This window comes from Ptychodera flava, chromosome 19 (genome assembly GCF_041260155.1).
Source record: "Ptychodera flava strain L36383 chromosome 19, AS_Pfla_20210202, whole genome shotgun sequence".
In the NCBI taxonomy this organism is placed as follows: Eukaryota; Metazoa; Hemichordata; class Enteropneusta; family Ptychoderidae; genus Ptychodera; species Ptychodera flava.
In genome coordinates this window covers 27,558,918-27,579,506 of record NC_091946.1, presented here as the reverse complement: position 1 = coordinate 27,579,506, position 20,589 = coordinate 27,558,918, and the positions used below count along the sequence as shown (strand labels likewise).

Sequence of the window (20,589 nt, the reverse complement as noted above, 5' to 3'; positions counted from 1 at the left end):
ATTTCCAAGAAAACTATTTTGGTATGAAATAATTGATAAAATGATTAGAAAATCAAAAATTATAATTTCAAAAAGCAATATGCGCAGTGCCATGTTTTTTAACTGCTTACGGCTCTATCGTACCCGGGCCCAGTCAGTACCAGTCAACACTGGAACTCGCAAAAAACCTTGATGTCATAGTACATATTTAAGACGAGGCTGTCGAAAAGCAGATCATGCACTGTTTATAACTTTAAACCTTTCTACATTCTCGTCTTAACGGTGTACCACGACGTCTTAGGTTTTGACAAGTTACGATGGGTCGCCTAGAACTATACCCAGGCGCGATATAGTAGAAAATAGTGAAAAAATGTGCACATATTTGCTTTTAATCATGATATATTTTTATATCTAAATGGGGGTTTTAGAGCTTTTTTTGATTTTTAAGGGATCCTGTGCTATAGCTACCGAAATAAGTGATTTACATTTTTGTTAAAAGCCATACTTAATGCAAACAATAAATGGCTAATAAACGCTTTTTGACGACATAAACTTTTGCTATCATAATGAATGACATCTCCTAAGACGGTATACCCATGACACTACAGGTATCCATGCATGGCGAGGAGATAAACAAACAATTATTCTCTGACAGACCATGAAGATCGAAATTTGATGTTTTCTCTTGCGAATGTCAATACAGTGTGTTTGTGATTTACGTCATCTTTAGTGTACTAAACATGATTTTTCTTCATAGTTTTTTATCGCGGTTTGAAATAAGTATTCTCGACAAATCTAAAGTGACAAAAATACAGATCCTTATGGTCTACGATAGTGACCAAAAAAAGTAAGTATACAATATATACTATACAATTCCCTTCTTATCTCTAAGTCTTTAATTTGACAGAGACATGCTGTGTGTATTGCAAGTGGCACACGGCAATGCGGCAGTTACATCAGTTTTGCTCATTTATTTAGACCGCCATCTTGATCGTATCGAAAAAATGATACTAAAAGTGTTCAAATAGTTTGTCCTTTTCATTCAAAGTGAAGGAAACAACAAGTCTATCAAAGATATAATAAGAACAATATATTGCAGTACTATCTTGAACCACAGACAAGTAGTGGTACACGATGTAAGGATTCGGTTAGCGTTCATGTGGAACTTCTTGATTGACCTGTAGGCCGTATCCCAGGCAACTTTGTGAAAAGGGTAAAAGGTTACCTGCAATGTTCAACTGACGTAGACAACTCAGTAGGCGTGAGTGACGTCCCTTAACAACAAAGAAGTGATAGTGGTTGCATTTTTTGCTCACGTGTTCACACACGTGAGCATATGTCGCAGCGATGTCTGTCTGTCTGTCTGTCTGTCTGTCTGTCTGTCTGTGTGTCTGTCTGTCTGTCTGTGGGTCCGATATCTCAAAAACGGCTGATCAGATCAGAATCAAATCAGGTACATAGATTCAGTTAGCAAATGGCAAGAACTGATTAGTTTTTGGTGGGTGTGGCTTGCATAATTAAGCCTCATTTGCATAAATATGTATTTTATTAAAACTTGTTATAACTTACAAATGAATGGTCTGAGTGAAGTGAACGTTTGTAGGCTGTTGCAACAGTGCAATGACATTACCTGTTCAATCAATGTACGATATGGATACATAATTAGGTAAATGGGCATAACTGAAATTAATTTGATGGGGGTTTTGTTGTCAGTGAATTAAAAAAAAGGCATTACCAAACCTTCTGTTGAGGGCGCTTTACAACGGCATCTTCAATCGGTATGTATTGACAGAATTAATTGATTAAATTTGTTCAAACGCTTGACACATTCACAGTTATGTAGATGTGTTTTGTTTTGTTTTTTCACTTTGTTGTAATGAATTTATCTTTTTCAAAAAAAGTATGTATTGACAGCGGCATGTCTGATACATTTTACCCACAAACCCTAGCGGCATAAAGCCAGTCTTACTGCACTTACTGTACTTGTACGTTTCGTCTCCCCGCCATCGTCGCGTAAATCAAGCTATACCGTCGTATCATAACGAGCACATAGTTCTTCGCTTGTCTCCACAGCCTTTCTGTGCTGTGAGTACGCTTATCCGGCTTTTTGCTGTACAAATTCTGAAGCGTGATTTTGGTGGACTGTCGGTGTGGTGTCGGTAAGTAATTCAAAGTAATTTGTGTGTGATGTGTTGATTCTATGTCGTGATTTGATGTATGCACCTTTGTTCGATACCACGATTTGACTTGGACGCTTTGAGTTTACGATTGAGAAAGTGAATAATACGGTACATGCATCAAAAGAATTGAGAAGGAGCGCGACTGTGACTCGATCGTGACTGGGAGCTGTAGTTCCGAACTTGACTTTTTCATGGCATAGATTTGTACGGTCGGCTCTTGCCCTGCGTACCCTGCTGTGTGTTTCGGGCGTTACACGGCCTCCGCCACTATCATCTACATCATCACATCTTTCATCTAGTCTAATGAGGTCTTCCAAATCCTTTGTATTCATTTAGACCCATATTTTTTCAACAACGGCTTTGAGATTTTCTAGCTCACGTTTGTTGGCTCATTATAAAGTTAGTCTTGGGGTCGACTGTTCAGAGATGACAGCTGTAGTTGCTTCATTGTGAGAAGGCAGACAAGGCCCTCTGTCACAAACCTTAAAAAGTCTGTAGCATGATTGAAAAAATCCATTACTTTACGCTTCACTGTTCTGTGATTAAATGTTTTCTTGGCGTGCGCCAATGTCAGCTGCGCTGGCTCCTCAGTAGAATTCATCCATTAGATCCATTAGATGTGGTGGGGGCCCGTAACACCCGAAACACACAGCACGGTACGCAGAGCTAGCTAGGTCGGGTCGATTTCTGTGTACGCTGCACTGTCTCCAAAACCCACGTGGGTCCGGCCCGACAGCGTATCCCTTAGCGTACACGAGAGGTCCTGCACGAAGATTAACAACTTGACAGGTGTCAATGTTATTACTATTTCATAAAAATAGTCCACGTAAAGATTGGTTTGTGACAATCGACGAGAGTCATAGGCTGGATAGGCTAATTTTGTCGTGGCACCTAATTTTGTCGTGGCAAAGCCATAGATTAGGGTTAGGGATTTTAGATAGGGCTATAGTTCTCGTTCTCCTAGATATCGCGGGGACATGGATATTCTGGGTACACTGTTAGCAATGATGAATAGTTACTATTATTGTTTGTGTATAGGGTCTGTTGTCGTGCTTCGAAAGGGTTTCAGGTAATATTTTCATGATATCGTCATAATAATATGTCCCCATTTACATACTTTTTTAGTTTCCTATAATGTGGGACAAGCTACTGAAGTTCGATGGTTGGTACTCAGTGGCAAAGACTTTGCTTGGAAAATGCGTTACCATGAAAAGCGAATAAGAATGTACATGGAAATTCATGTAAATGTTATCACACTTATGTAATTGGTTTTTAAAGTTAATTTGTTACAGGATCGGTAATTGTAGTTGCGGCAAACAGCAGACAGATGATAGTGTTGTTTCACAATACGCCACAGGGTATTGCAAGCAATATTCGTCTTGAAGTTATGAATAAGACCAATAAATGTAAGGTAACCTTTTTTTCATTATGCAAGCCATACCTGTGGCTAGTATGTGCCCATTACTTAACCCTAGCTATCTCGTGTGTTATAGTATTTAGAAGAAAACAGTCCATAGGTGGGAAGGCTTGTATAATGAAAAAATGACATTTATTCATCATATTCATAACTTCCAGACAAATATTGCTTGCAAGATCCTGTGAGTAGGCCACCACTGTAATTGTTGATAGATCAATAAAGCCTGTCGGCTGGTAGGAACTGATCAATTAGTGTCTGTGTGTGTAGTGTGGAGATTTCCTGACTTTCCATCCTGTAAATTTTGACAATTTCTGAAGTACAGCTTGTAAAAAATTACACAAGTTTAGTAATATGCAGATTAATTTTAGTGCCCTTTCTAATCCAGCTTTGAGTGTTGAATGAATCATTATGAGGACAAAATGGTAATGTGATGAAATGTCACAGGACAAAGTGATGATAAACCATGAATTCACTTATTATTAATGAAAAGTATCCTCTATGAGTGAACTAATGAGTTTGAAATGGGTCCTAAATGATAAACTTAATTTGATGAGATTTACATCCGTGTGTTGCCCTTATATTTCATTAAACAAAATGACATGTCATGCACACATCAAAAACATTAAGATAGCTATTGAAGAGATTGTTGGACTTGAAAGTTGTGTGACAAATGTTAACAGAGCTTTCGATAATGTTGTATCACTGTTCTAGTAAATTATATGGCACTTCATGGAGTCAACAAAATTTATGACAGTGGTCATTTTAATCCTTGGTGTTATGTTTTTTTTCATTTGCAGAAATGGTCTATTGATGATTACATCACCACAGGGCATTTATTAGGACAGTCCAATTAAATCCACATATTTTTTGTGTGAGTTCATTCACTTTTGCCATTCTTAATTAGTTAGTCCATGCAGCTTTTCATTGTGTGTGTATTCAGGCATCCAGGTAGATATTTCAGACATGCCCAACCGATTTCAATTTGTTCTTCGATCCTATCAATGCCATCAGGCAGCCATTATGTTATAATTTGTGGCCATTCACAAAGATATATCTGACATACCTGGACCAATGTCATGCAAACTTGCCTTTGTGGGAATGGTGTCGTGTCATCAATGATGAACTTGTTGGTCAATAATTTCCATGAAAAAAATGGAATAAGTTCTTTACATGTTGTAAAACATCAAATTCATCTTTTTTGCCAATTTTTTTCACCGGTACAAATATGTATATTGAACAGGATGCAATGGATGTCTTACTTTGATTTTTTGTTTCTTTAACAGATTATACCAGGAGGCCATATACGTGGTGAAATTCACTCACCCATAGGAGGCACAGCTATAACTTGCCCATAGGAGGCACAGCTATAACTTGCCCACAGGAGGCGCAATAATAACTTGCCCATAGGAGGCGCAATAATAACTTGCCCATAGGAGGCGCAATAAAAACTTGCCCACAGGAGGCGCAATAATCACTTGCCCATAGGAGGCGCAAACAATAGCTTGCCCAAAGGCGTACAACACAATCACTTGCCTATAAGAGGCACAGACTGCCCAGTTGAGGCACAGTTGCCCATAGACGGTACAGACTGCCTGTAGAGGCGCGTTCAAGATCACAAATTGATAGTCAACAAGCATTGGTTACAACATTGCTGATAGTACTTTGAGCAAACACTGTTGTGGTTAATTTAGCATTTAGATCACAACTGATTTGACATTGATAATATTCAGTATTAGCTTGCAGAAGGAAAAAAATAAGGCAGTAAATTTTTGTCTTTGTCTTCCTCAGTGTACATTGTGGAATTATAGCGTGAATATTTAACAGCACACAAGTTAGTGTTTTATCATTTACTTCCTGATAGGAAACAAGAGTATTGTTCACAGGCAGATTATTTGCAATCAAATAGAATTACTTCAGGGTACTGAATATATAAGGAAGACTGACATTTCTCTACAATTTCTGAAAATTGGCATTCATTTACTTCATAATAAACAAGAACAGTCATACCACATTCTATCATTGTCTACTTATAACTGACAACCCTTTAAACTGCTTTTTTCTGTCTAGGTCCAGCTTCCCCAATACAGTTGGACCTAAATTTGGTAGTGAAAGGGTTCAACGTTTAAACTGCACAATATTGACAAGCCATCACACATTCATAGTCTACAATCTCAACAAACACAATCATTCTTTCATCAATACTTCAACTTTTAAGGTTTCACTTTTCACAGCATCAGAAGAAATCAAGGAAGCAATAAGCAACATCAGTCAAATTATTAATTTTTCTTCCTATACAAGTGCTTGAATTGATTGTAAGAACTTATTATAATATTAAGCACACCCATAACACAACGTTACTATAAAACTACAATGAGAGTAAAAAAACTGAGCATAAAAGCAAAAAATGAAAGAAATAAATTGTACATGCAACGAAAAAGACAGTTGCAGACTCCTCACAGATGTTACACAATGGTTAATGTCGAAGGTGATGGTAATTGCTTGTTCCGTGCTATAAGTCTAGGACTCTATGGGACACAAGATCATCATCATGCAATAAGAGTACGTACTGTTGACTATGTAATTGAACACTGGGACAGATATGAGGATCCAATTAAAGGTGAATATGAAAGATGGCATATTGTCTCTCAAGATGACTATAGGCAGTATATGTCCAGATCTGAACCAGGTAATGCAACTTATGGAGGGGACATTGAAATAAATGCTGCAGCGCTTGCATATAACATTAATATTGCAGTTCATCTTGACACTTTAAGTGAACCATTAGAGACTGTTGGTAATTCTTCTGTAACTATACATCTTTTGTATCATGCAATCCGTGTTGAAGGAGAAATTGATAGTGGTCACTATGACTTTCTGCAAAGCACAGAGCAAAATTTGTCACAAGCAATAATTGTAAACAGTTTTGGACCAGCACAAACAGAGAAATCTTCTATGGCGCAAAATGAACATTGTGTAAATTATAGAGAAATAGAGAAACAGAGAGACATGATTGCCAAGAGAGAAAAGAGAGAACAAATAGAGTTTAGGCAAAGCGAAAAGCAAAGAGATTTAACAGCCAAGCAAAATAAACGAGCTGATCCAGCATACAGGCAAACTGAAAGCCAAAGAGATATGAATGCTAAGAAAATTATGAGAACTGATGAGCTGTACAGACAAACTGAAAGGCAAAGAGATGTCAATGCTAAGAAAACTATGAGAGCTGATGATGTGTATAAACAAACAGAAAACAAGAGAAACAGGACATCAATGAAATTGAGACGGTGTGATGATGAGTACAGACAAACTGAAAGACAAAGGAATGTAATTGCTAAGAAAACAAAGAGAAGTGATGATGTATATAAACAAACTGAAAACAACAGAAATAGAGAATCGAAGAAATTAAGACGGTGTGATGATGAGTACAGACAAACTGAAAGACAAAGGAATGTAATTGCTAAGAAAACAAAGAGAAGTGATGATGTATATAAGCAAACTGAAAACAACAGAAATAGGGAATCGAAGAAATTAAGACGGTGTGATGATGAGTACAGACAAACTGAAAGGCAAAGAGATGTCAATGCTAAGAAAACAAAGAGAAGTGATGATGTATATAAACAAACTGAAAACAACAGAAATAGGAAATCGAAGAAATTAAGACGGTGTGATGATGAGTACAGACAAACTGAAAGACAAAGGAATGTTATTGCTAAGAAAACAAGAGAAGTGATGATATATATAAACAAACTGAAAACAACAGAAATAGGGAATCGAAGAAATTAAGACGGTGTGATGATGAGTACAGACAAAATGAAAGGCTAAGGGATTTGAATGATAAGAAAACGAAACGATCTGATGAACTATTTCGACAAACTGAACGGAAGAGAAACAGGGCATCAAAGAAATTAAGACGGTGTGATGATGAGTACAGACAAAATGAAAGGGAAAGAAATGCTAATGCTAAAAAGACAAAGAGAACTGACCAGCTCTTCAGGGAAAGCGAAAAGATCAGAGATGCCAATATTAAAAGTATTAAAAGAACTGATAAATCATATAGAGAGAGAGAGCAAATGAGAGATAGATTAAACAAACTAAACAACAGAAGATGTAGTGCTGCCAAATCTATTGAAGAGCTTATACAAATTTTTCATGGTGCAGTTCAGAATGGCCCGAATTTTGTATGTGTGTGCTGCCAACAGCTGTGGTACAGAGAAAGTGTTTTGAACTACAATAATGTTAAAGAAAAGTTAAACACCTTTGCATCATCTCAGGCTACAGATAATGATATGGCACCATTATGTAAAACTTGCTATTCATATTTAAAAGAGTCAAAGTTGCCTCCTTGTTCTGTGGCCAATAACATGTCATTTCCATTAATTCCCCCGAGTTACAGTTACATCCACTAGAAGAAAGACTTGTTGCCTTACGCATTCCGTTCATGCAAATAAGAGAATTGCCAAGAGGTAGACAAGTTAGTCTCAGAGGTAACATAGTCAATGTTATAGCTGATGTATCAACTACTGTCTCTACATTACCTAGAACTTTAAATGAATCGCAGACAATACCTGTCAAATTTAAAAGAAAGATTAGCTATAGTCATGCCTATCAGGTAGAGAATGTCAGACCAGTGAAAGTCTTACAAGCAGCTAATTGGTTGGTTAAAAATAGCCCCTTATATAAAGCAGAACTGATTACAATATCTACAGATTGGGTTGTTTGCAGAAAGGATGAAAACCACAATTGGCAGGAATTTTGTGAGGAAAATGATGATCACGATTATTCTCACATGTCTGACAAACAAACATGTAAACATGATGACAGTAATAATCATGATGATGATGATGATAATTGGACTGAAGAAATAAAATTGGAAGATCATCCTGCTGGCACACTGGATACAATGCTATCACCTTTATATGATCAGCACACAGACTCTGATGGCGCAGTTTGTTATGCACCAGGCGAGAACAATAAACCACTGGGAATATTTCAAGACAAATATTCTGAGGAGCTCTCATTTCCAACAATATATTGTGGTCAACCCAGACAAAAGAAACGCATAGTCCCTGTATTATATAGTACATTGTGTAAATGGGAACTTCGACACAAAGATAGGAGAGTTGCAAAGTCGATGCCTAACATTTCTTTAAACTAAAAAAATTACAAATCAAGCAGATTAAAGACAAGGCAACATTATGTTTGCGAAAATGTAATCTGAAGGGCCGCAAATTAACAGCTGGTGAACTTCAATCACCACAAAATGTTGATAAAATTGTTTGACTTGATGAGGGATTCAGAGTGTTGAAGACACTTAGAGGTTCACCACCATACTGGGAGAGTGCAAAGAAAGATATATTTGCCATGATACGTCAACTTGGTATTCCGACATTTTTCATGTCATTTTCATCAGCAGAGTCTAAATGGATACATCTATTGAAAATTCTTGGAAGGACAGTTCACAACAAGGAATACACAGATGACGATGTATTGAACATGTCTTGGAATACAAAATCTGATTTGATAAAATCTGACCCTGTTACGTGTGCTCGACACTTTGACTATTCATTTCAACGATTTATGCATGATTTCCTAATGAGCTCACATCATCCAATTGGTGAAATACACGATTACTTTTACAGAGTGGAATTCCAACAAAGAGGATCACCACATATACACATGCTTGTATGGATTAAAGATGCACCACAATATGGTGAAAATAGTGATGATGACATCACACAATTCATAGATCAGTATATTACATGTTCAAATGATACCAGTAATGAATCCTTCGCTGAATTGATAAATTATCAAATGCACAGACATGCAAAAACCTGTAAGAGAAAAGGCCAATGTGTTTGCAGATTTGGATTTCCTGTGCCACCTATGCCTAGAACAATGATATTGCAGCCATTGCCAATGGATACTGATGAAAGCACAGAACAGATCCTTCAAAAGCACTATGAAAATATCAAGACTGTTGTTACTGATTTACAATTTGGAGAAACTCTTTCTTTTTCTGAATTCTTAAATAAACTACAACTTGATGAACAAACCTATATTAATGCAATACAATCATCTCTAACATCAGACAAAATATTCCTCAAGAGGTCACCAAATGAAATAAGAATTAACAGCTACAATGAAACCCTACTCAAAGCTTGGAGAGCAAACATGGACATTCAATTCATTCTTGATCCATATGCATGTGCCATGTACATCGCATCTTACATTAGTAAAGCTCAACGTGGAATGAGTAATTTGCTCAGTAGAGCTGTGGAAGAAGCAAGGGAAGGATGTCATGATATCAGAGAAAGTGTCAGGCATATAGAAAACAAATTCCTTAATCATGTTGAAGTTAGTGCTCAAGAAGCTGTTTACCTTGTTATGCAAATGAGACTAAGAAGAGCTTCACGCGGCTTCACATTTATTAACACATCACCCCCTGATGATAGAGTTATCCTATTGAAACCTCTTGATGACATACAAAACATGCGTCCAAATGCTACTGACATAGAAAGTGATAGCATCTTGAAAAAATATGAGAGGCGCCCAAAAGCCCTTGAGAAATTGTGCTTGGCAGACTTGGCAGCATGGTACAGTTTTCAAAAGTTAAAAGATAACCCGCAAGATCATTATCAAGATAATGATGACTTCTACAAAACTGATGAAGAGGATGATGATGATGAAAACAAAACAATATATCAGATAAGTGGCCTTGTGTATAAAAAAACGCACCAAAAGTAAAGTTATTAGATATGTTCGTTTCCATAGGAAAAAGACAAAGAAAATCATTACAGAGAGTTAATAATGTTGTTTTATCCTTGGCGAAATGAAAATGAACTCCTTGCAGGGTGCAAAACATACTATGATCGTTACATGCAAGTGAAATTTGAAGTAGATTCTAAAGAAAAGGAGTACAATAAAAATGCTAAGGAATTAGATCAAGCTATTGAAGCAGTACAAAACACAGCCATTGATATGTTTGATAATGTTGCTCCAAATACACAACATCAGGAACATCAAGACATTTTAGAAGGATCAAGGCCAAGTGACACATTGAGTATGTTTGCACCATGTGATGAGAGTCATTCTAAATATGACATTGGACAGGACATTGGCATCAGTACAAATAATCCCATTATTGAAGATCTTCAACAACCACGAATGGCTGATAATGAATTATATCCACTTTTACAGAAACTCAACAAGAAACAAAAACAAATATTCTATCACATAGTACATTGGATGAAAACAAGGACAGAGCCGTTGCATATTTTTGTAACAGGTGGCGCTGGTGTAGGGAAATCTCTTGTTCTCAAATCATTGTATCAAGTACTTTTAAAATATCTTTCAAATCTTCCTGGTGAAAATCCTGACAACATACACTTATTACTAGTTGCACCTACTGGAAAAGCTGCTTACAACATTAAGGGTACTACAATTCATTCAGCTTTTCAAATTCCTGCATCCCAAGGTTTTCATTATAGACCACTGACATCAGAAAGACTTAATACTCTACAAGCAAAATACAGGAACTTAAAAGTCATATTCATAGATGAAATCTCCATGGTTGGTAATGGTATGTTAAATTATATCAATCTCAGACTACAACAGATAATGGCCAACAATAAAATCTTTGGTGGTGTCAGCGTTGTTAGCTTTGGCGACTTATATCAATTAAAACCTGTCTTTGATGGTTGGATATTTAACGACCTTCAACATGATTATGGGCCATTGGCTGTCAACATCTGGAAAGACCTGTTCAAAATGTTTGAATTAACAGATATTATGAGGCAAAAAGATGACCAGAATTTTGCTAAATTACTCAACCGTATACGTGAGGGAAAGCATACATCTCATGACATAAAAGTTCTGCAAAGTCGAATAGTCAGTGTTGATAAAAAAACTTCATCTATTGATGAGTCGACAGTACATCTTTATTGCGAGAACAGACTTGTTGATGACCACAATGCAATAGCATATGACAGACTTACAGGAATAAAAACATGTATACCTGCTACTGATACTGTCATTGGCGATGTCTCTGAGATCATAAAACACAAAACATTAGGTATTGTTTCCATGCTTCCTGCTCAAAAAACAATGGGCTTAATTTCTAAATTATCAATTGGAACGAATCAGCGTATTGAACTTTGCATAAATCTGTCTGTAAATGATGGATTGATAAATGGTACTCCAGGAGTAATCAAATACATCGATGGACCTGATTTGGATCATGTTACTATTCTATGGATTTTATTTGATGACGATTGTGTTGGCAAAAACCTGCGACGTGAAAAACGACATTTAATACATGACAGAGTATCTCACAGATGGACGCCAGTTTTACAGATATCACGGCAATTTAGAGTGGGAAGACACAAAAATGCAGAAGTTGTGAGAAAACAATTTCCACTCAGACCAGCTACTGCCAAAACAATACATCGTTGTCAAGGTGATACACTTAACAATGTGGTTGTGGACTTCAGTACAGCAAACAAGAGAAATCAGTGTCATGTACACTATGTTGCTTTAAGCAGAGTGACTAAACTTACAGGTCTCAACATAACCACATTACAAGAAAATCAAATATCAGTTAGCACTGATGTTACACAAGAGATGCAACGCATGAGAACCCATTCCATGCTACAACTCTGTTTCACATTACCATATATTATATCGAACAGATTCATTATTACTTATCAAAATGTGAGATCTCTTCATTGCCATTTTCAAGATGTTGCTAGTGATTTCAGCTTAACTTCAGCTGATGTACTAATTTGCAGTGAATCAAAACTACAAACCGGCGATCACAATGATGACTTCAAAATAGCAGACTTCAAACTTTTCAGACAGGATGATGAAACCCCTCAACACAACACCAGGCCATATCATGGTATGGTTATGTACAGCAAAGAAAACACTCTTGAAGCTACCCCACAGACGCTGCATTGTTTTAATACAGATTTCTTAATTGCAATACACAAAACAACATTTGGTTTAGTTCAAATTGTTGGTGTTTACAATCCACCATCATCACCTACATCAAACTTACAACATGCTCTCCTTCAGCTCATCCATACACTTGAGTACAATCTACCAACCGTGATCATTGGCGATTTCAATGTTGACTTACTAAAACAAACACAATCTACAAAACAACTAATTGAGCTCATGACGAAGCACTTCAAGTACACACAAGTTATTAAGCAGTCAACAACAGACTATGGATCATGCCTTGATCACATTTACACTAACATCCATTGCATGCAAAGTGGTGTACTTGAGTCATACTATAGTGATCACAAACCAATATGGATTGCATTGTAAAATAGAATTAAATCAAAAACTGCGGTCATACTAATTACTGCCCGTTACTACCCGTAGCTGCCTGAGAACTGCCCGAGGAAAAAGTGCGACAAACAGGTTCAGTTTATTTCATGCCCAGCCAACCCAAAATATCATTGATTTGACGTTAACCTGACGTTTTCTCCAGCCGTTTTGAAACACTGAAGACACCGGGCTTCGAGAACGTCGCCAGGTTGACATTGAGTTCATACCATTCAGTCCGAGAGATGGTACAATAATCTCGCCAAACGCTTACAGTTTGACAGCTTACCACCCCTTGCACTGAATGGTACGATCTCACAATCTGGATGGGGACGTCTCTCTAGTCGAAAGCCCGGCGTTTTTCGGGTTCTATAACCGCTACAGAAAACACCAAATCAATGATATTTCTGGTAAGCCAGGCATAATATATATGTTCAAGCTTATCATACGAAAACTATGATACAAACGTCAAAACCGTGTATCCAACTATAATGTATGACATGGCCTATGGAGTAAAGGTTATTTGGACTTCGAGCAATTGACAACGCAACACATGACGTGTGACATTTTACGACTTAGACAATGCTGCCTTTTAATCACATTGTGAACGAGCGAGAACGGCTTCCGGTCTCGGTTGGGAGGTGTCATATCGCTCTTCGATTGTTTATTATTTTATCACTGGAATTTACTTTGTAAGACTGACAATTCACCGGCACTAATCCAACCGCCAACCCCCCAGCCTTCGATCGCGACGATCATCTCCCTTGTTTATTTTCGTGATCTTCTGATGAAATCGTTCATCCTCTTTTAGTGAATCGTATTGTTTTGACAACTGCTGAATGATTAGCATTGACCGGACGCTATGTTGAAAGATGTACTGGAGTTAATTATAGCACCATACCAAAGGCACGACAATATGCATCTTTTGAGACAATTTATGTTGTAGACTTTCACGACAGAGACACACTTCTTGCGTATTTCTGTACAGAGATGTCGACTCTGTGGATTCAGTAAGAAGCCCAGTCGTTTGATTGTGGATGATCACGTCTTTGTAGACGACCGACCTTTGTAAATTGTAGATATTTTAATCACGTACACGTATCGTGATTACAGTAACCGAATCATGATGTACCACTCGCCTTTACCGGACCTCTGTACGAGATATCGGAATACGACCAACAACAACATACGTACCGGAACGATTACGAATATATGAAATATGCAAATCAGCAATACATGTAATAGCGGAAGTACATGTTTTCTCCGACGCTCGTGGGATAGTATCGGGCGATCTAGGATAATTAACCGCCAGGATTCTGATTTCTCATTGGTTACTTTTCTATCATTCTCATTGGACGAAACTTTCTTTACTGCTACAACAACACCATTCTGACTTTCCTACTCGAGTTGTGCGAACAGAACAGCGAAGAGGATCTTGCGGTGACACATTCTGCTCAATAACCAAACTTTTCACGTAAGTCTCTGTCCTATTTTCATAGACTGCCTTATGGTGTATTGTAATTTGTACATTGTGCTCACTGTTGCACAAATCCTACAAAACCATTTTGCAATGTCGGAACGCAACACAACGTCACAGAAATAGAAAAAAACAACTTGTAGCTGGGAATAACTTGCGCTGTTCTAGCTGTTTCATCAGCTTATAGTTTTGAAAAATACGGTAGGTAATGGGTAGTCAAAAACCTCGACCTGTACAGTCACATCATTTACTGACTGATATGTATGTTTCTTTAAATGTCATACAAACTTAACTCCGTGAATCATAATTCTTTGCAACAGTTGTACTGTTATTATAACACACAGTCAACCGTCAGATCTGTTACTCTTCTGTAATGCAAATGGTCCGCCGCTTGTCATCCAAACCTGAAATGCAATGACAGTTTTCTTGGCTCTCGTAATTCCTTCACTTCTTGAAGCTAGCAGTGGCTCACAACAAAACCGAATGTTGTAAGGACTGTGTCGTAAGACTTTACTTAAACAAAACTTCGTTAGCATTCCTAAAGATTTTAAAAATCAGTTTCACATCTTCAGTATCACTGATATGCCCGCGCCATCATGTTGATTGTACAGGGAATTCAGGATCAATGCTCACACTCGCATGTCCATCACAGTCTTTCCGGCCTTAGGAAAGGCCACGCTCTAATTTACAAGAAAAACATACTAAGGATTATGGTCTTGGTAGAAACGGATCAGTAGTTGCCACAACACAGTGCCAGTTTATCTCTTTCATGTCATCAAACAGTCAACTGACGGCAGACACACACAAGTTGACCACACTCACACTCCAATTGAACAAGTCATTGCATTAATGCAAATAGTAATGTTACGTTTTCACTTGAAAAATATCTTTTCATATGCACTTCAAGTACAAATCATTAAAGCAACCATTTCTCCGAAACTTGCCTAATAACAATTGTACTTTAACAATTTGTTACATCTTCAGTTGCCTGCACCATGGCATCCGGCGGATTAAACCTTAAATTAAGGGTTATGGAAGAACCAGAGAAAAGAAAATCTTCCAGTGGAGACATATACCAATGTCCCATGTATGGACGACAAAGGAAATGTACATGATGTAAAGTTGTTAGTCACTAAAAGTAAATGGTGTGATCAGTTCAAACGAGGAGCATTTGTGGAATTAAGAAAGTTCACTATGGGCAAGGACAACTCCATCTGCCTCTATGAACAGGCAAAGGTAAGCGATATTATTTTTAGTTTTTATATATCCCAATTTCTCACAAATTCACATGGCCTACAAAAACATCTACATCTGTCAATCTGTTTTTCTGTATATATATTTATCAATATCAAAGCTGACTTTTACACGTTACCTTTGCCATCGCTTAATATGAAAAACCATATTCACCAGTCATAACTTGCGCAATTTTCTTACAAAAACACACAATAATACTGACACTTGGAACTTTACGGCTTCAACAACTTCATGTGTTTGCAAGCTGACTTTGTCAAACATCACAATTTCTTTATATGGTGCACAGCTTATACCAATCACACTTCAACATTTGCAGTGATTTTATGTACATGAAACACTGTATCACCAAAACTCTGCAAACTAACAGTTTGATTCTCACCTTGCAGGTGCTCAGTTGTGGTAACAAAGCTTTTGACCTCCATCAACAAACAATCGATAAGTATTACAAACCAGAAGAGATTGCAATATCAGATGTGGAGGTTTCACCTGCCAAAAAACGGCTAACTGTGACTGGCACGGTTGAAAAGGTGGGTTCTCCTCTTCAATGCATTCACAATTCACTTTCTCAGCAAAATGTCATCACAATTCAGCCATACATAATGATCATAATGTAAATGTCATTCTCCTAATGTGCTGTAAATGTTTGTAATTGATCGGCAGACTTCAGATTAGTGTATTTTCAATAAAAATGCACAACAAGCATAACATTTCTTTCCTAGCCATTTAATTTCTTCACTTCTCCAATTTGTTTTTTTTCCATATAATTTTCAGGTAGAGGGCATTTCCCAAACCGCAAACTCATCAAATAAGAGGGATGTGACAATCTCTGACAGAGGACACAAAGCAAAGCTGAGACTCTGGAACGAGCAAACTGCCTTGCCATTCACTGTTGGAGCAAAGGTCCGCGTTGGACCATTAACTGTAAACAAGTTCCACAATCAGACAGCTTTAAACAGCACAAAACTGACTGAGGTTGAGGTAATATACTGTATGCTGCCTTTCCTTAATCTTCTCTCCTTTTTATCAACATTTATCATGACACATGTTACAACAAAATGATCTCAGCAACAAATGACAATAACAAACATCCACATATAAAAACACACAATGACTTTATCACATTCTACATAATCCAAATCAAAAACAACAGAAATATGCCTACAGTTTCATCATTATGTTGTTTGTCATAGCAACTATGTTTATTTATGAATTGTTTAACCATCCTACACTTATTCTGCAAACTAGCCTGCATTTATCTACTCAGCTCATAATTCTTTCAGTGCTTGCATCACACTTCAATGCTTGCAACTACTCACATTTGAAGCAAACATACTTTCTTTTATCCATGCTTGTCACCATGTCACATTTGAAACCATTTAACATTATATTCTGCACAGGTGTTATCATCACAGAGTATGTCAAGTGGAATATTGGAAGCCATAGACCCAGACGAGTAAGTCACATATCATAAAATACCACACATAAGCATTTCATCAAACTTTATATCTACTTCCTCATCTTATCATTCTAGTGTTATCAATGTGCTTTTAAAACGTCAAAATATACTATTAACAACTTTGCATTTTTCTGTCATATCTTTCTTTCTACCTGTGCTGTCAGCAATGCACACTTTATCTAATAGATGAATGTGTAACGGTGTCCTTTATTGGTTTGCTTTTTCCATCCAAGCTGCTTTAAGCCTTACCAAAGTACATAGTCCAATTACAGATGCCCAGGGATTACCTTAAACAGATGTGTTTACATGCACATTTGTATTTTCTATGCAGTTTTTATCATTTTGAACAAATTTATTTTACCAATTCTACTCACCTGATAGCATTGATAATTGCTATATGCGTTCCCCACAGTTATCCTGAATATCATGAAATCTGCAATATTGTATGTTTTGCACAATATTTCTCAACAATTTGTCAAAAACTTTATTTTTTAATATTTGCTATATACATTCTTCAATCATTGTGACATCTTGACAAGGGAATGCGATCAATGGCCATCAAAGAAAACAACTACATCATGATATTCACATACTCCGACCTCAGGGTATACATAGAACACAAACCAAGCTATCTCCAATAAGTTGAGATGTCATGTCTCTGACATATACTGATGTACTTTCTTCACAGTCCTCCATCCGCTGTTATAGATGGAGAATATCTTGAATGTCCACAATTGTGGACTCTAGGAACTCAAGAATCAATACTTGAGAGACTGCCAATGGAAGTGATGTTCACAAGAAATTGTGATACAGTAACAGCAATAAAGTAAGAATTACTTCATTACCTAATGTCATTTGCAGAATGTAATACTATCTATTGTTGCCGAAATACATGGATTTTTATGTGCCCCAGACAACTCCATGAGGGCAAATTGTCTCCTGCTGCCAGGACACATGAACCCATGTATTCAGGCAATTATATTTTTATTACATGCCTCTTCACAGTCGAAGTCATTACTTGCAATTCCAGGGTCCGGGAGTGACAATGAATAATGAATGCAAATCAATGTTGATATTATGTTGCAAGACACCACAGCTATGGACCCACAGCTAACTGGGTACAAGCAATAAGTAAATTTTAATGAAAGTCAGATGGCAATGTGCATATTCATATTCCACATCTACCGTTCACTGTCTACTTGACGTCAAATATGTCAAAGGGCTTCACTGAACAAGGTAACCATGGAAACCAGTCAGTACATTGTTCAATGGCCCACTAATTACCCAGATATTCCTATTCAAATCAATACACTGATTTGTACTCGCATTGAGGCATGTATTACATGATTTTGCAACTTCCTGATACAATATGAAATCAATCTAGCGTGTAAACACATACAGGGATTATCGTGCAACTGGAGTTTATCAATAGCAAACTCAAGTTTTAGATTTATTAGAAGCTTGCCTCATACACTTGAACTCCAATACCACACCATGACATAAGTCAGTATTGTGTCAATTAACTGTTATTTTGCATATTAACCCTTTCAGCGCAAAACTCAATTTTTTGTCACCCTTATAAAATACGCCTAATTCAATTTTTGTTATGAATTCATCACTGCAATTTCAAATTTAATTCTTACAGGCCAGCAACGGACACTGAAGATGTATCTATCAATGAACCCACTGACAAAAAGATCAAGAACAGCCTTCAACTGAATGACTTTCACGCTATTTAGTATTTTATCAGTTTTCAAAGTATCAGTTACGAACATTTTCATTGACACTTTTTCTTGTTTTGTTTACAGTACTGTAACTTTACTTGATATACATTTGATCTCCTATTTCATGTTCGTGTGTTCATTCACATCATTTTCTCAATGATGGCTGCATTGATCTCATAAAAACTTGCTACCCATTTACTCCTCTCTATACATACATATACATGTCAATTTGTTGCACCATACAATACATATGCCCATGCCATAACAAATTCATTTCCTGTATTTGATAACAATGCAACTGTAAAGAAAAAAAATTGAAAGATTTCTGCAGTGATGTCAATTACACTTAAGGATTACTCAGCAAGGGCACTTTGCAAGACCAGTACTGGTTAGCCACTTTCATACAGAGGAATTTCTCCTTACTACTCTTACACAAAAACACTCCATTATTTCTCCGTACTATACTAACTCTCTATTGCTATTGAAACTATGTCCTTCTCAATGGCTCATTTTAATCTATTTTCTTGAAAGATTTATCAAAAATAGCCATGTTGTTTATCTTTTACTCGAGTTCTTAAAAAATAAAAATGGTTTTCTGAAAGAATGCGTATATGGCTTTTCATTACTTTATGGTGATATCACTTTGGCCTATACAGTGTGAAGCACTGTACCAATCAATTGCACTTGTTATGTAAATGCTGATACAATGCCAGAAGCCAAAGACATTCAGCATTTTTTCCACCGAATTCATATTTGTAAATGAAAAGGCCGTTGTCATTGGTCTGTCATGATTATGTCCATGATCTTGATCATCACAGCTTAAAAAACGTTAAAACTATTGGCAAAAGTTTAAATTTACAGACAACTGCAATATCTATGAAAACACGTGAGCATTTTCAGTTCATGTCTGGTTTTTTATTGTGCACAGACCCAGGGATAAAGGTTGTGGTGATAATATTGCCGGCACCCTCGCCTTCGGCCCGGTTCACATCTCATCGACATTACCATCATGAGCACCATCCCACAGACGGGATTCCCTTGCCATTACGTGTTATGGTCCGAGTCCGGGACTCTCTTGGTTAAGTTCGGGCTCAACCATATACCTCTATCTCCTTTTTGCCGCTAGCAATATTAATACATTCATAACTGGGCTCTGAATATTTTCCTGTACAAGGCCAAAGATGACATGGTGGAGAATCAGGTAAATTCAAACATTGTTCGAAATAATGGTGCTATGATGATTTCCATTTCGAGACGTTTATTTGGCCCCTGAATTACATTCCATACTTGTCTATCGGTGACATACATGTTGTCAGTAAGGGATTTGAATATGAATGAATGAAACAAAATTTACGGCGAGAATTATGCTATCTCGAATCCCTCAGACATGTTCTTATAAATAACGGCCCATGTTTCATGACTTCTCGGATAATATCATGAGGTGTGATTTATTCAACATTCTTGGCGCCTGAACTCAAACCTGGCCATAAAAAAATATGATATATGCACTTATTAATGACACAAGGCGCAGATTCTTCTACTTTACACCCAGATTGCTTCAAAAATCGTAAACACTTTATGAAAATAATCATAGACTCACTATACGGCAGGCAACTACTTCTAGTCGTTTTGCTAAAGCGGTCTAAAGAGTAGAAATACCATTTCTTCAAATTATCGATTCTCTGATATAGCCTCTCTTGAATTTCGGGCATTCTAAGTTCATCCCAACTAAGATGCATGTTTGCAATTTACAGCAGTCATGAGAAAACATGCCG

General features: G+C 37.0%; 3 protein-coding genes and 1 long non-coding RNA gene across 5 annotated transcripts in view; all 4 read left to right on the top strand.

Moving 5' to 3' along the window:
* LOC139119137 (long-chain fatty acid transport protein 2-like) overlaps nucleotides 1-20,589 on the top strand; it is a 103,710-nt gene that overhangs the window by 76,948 nt on the left and 6,173 nt on the right. The gene's annotated exons all lie outside the window — the stretch shown is intronic.
* On the top strand, nucleotides 1,807-5,587 carry LOC139119136 (uncharacterized). Its single transcript, XR_011548852.1, has 3 exons — nucleotides 1,807-2,138; nucleotides 4,374-4,447; nucleotides 4,860-5,587. It is a non-coding gene; the product is annotated as an uncharacterized lncRNA (long non-coding RNA).
* LOC139118121 (uncharacterized) lies at nucleotides 10,450-15,495 on the top strand. Its single transcript, XM_070681416.1, has 2 exons — nucleotides 10,450-11,410; nucleotides 15,365-15,495. The coding sequence occupies exons 1-2, from the start codon at nucleotides 10,450-10,452 to the stop codon at nucleotides 15,493-15,495; spliced, it is 1,092 nt and encodes a 363-aa protein (XP_070537517.1).
* Nucleotides 15,575-19,268, top strand: LOC139118120 (uncharacterized). The gene is made up of 6 exons (XM_070681415.1): nucleotides 15,575-15,616; nucleotides 16,021-16,161; nucleotides 16,406-16,612; nucleotides 17,032-17,087; nucleotides 17,779-17,916; nucleotides 18,736-19,268. Exons 1-6 carry the CDS (start codon nucleotides 15,575-15,577, stop codon nucleotides 18,827-18,829), a joined length of 678 nt encoding a protein of 225 aa, XP_070537516.1. The 3' UTR covers nucleotides 18,830-19,268.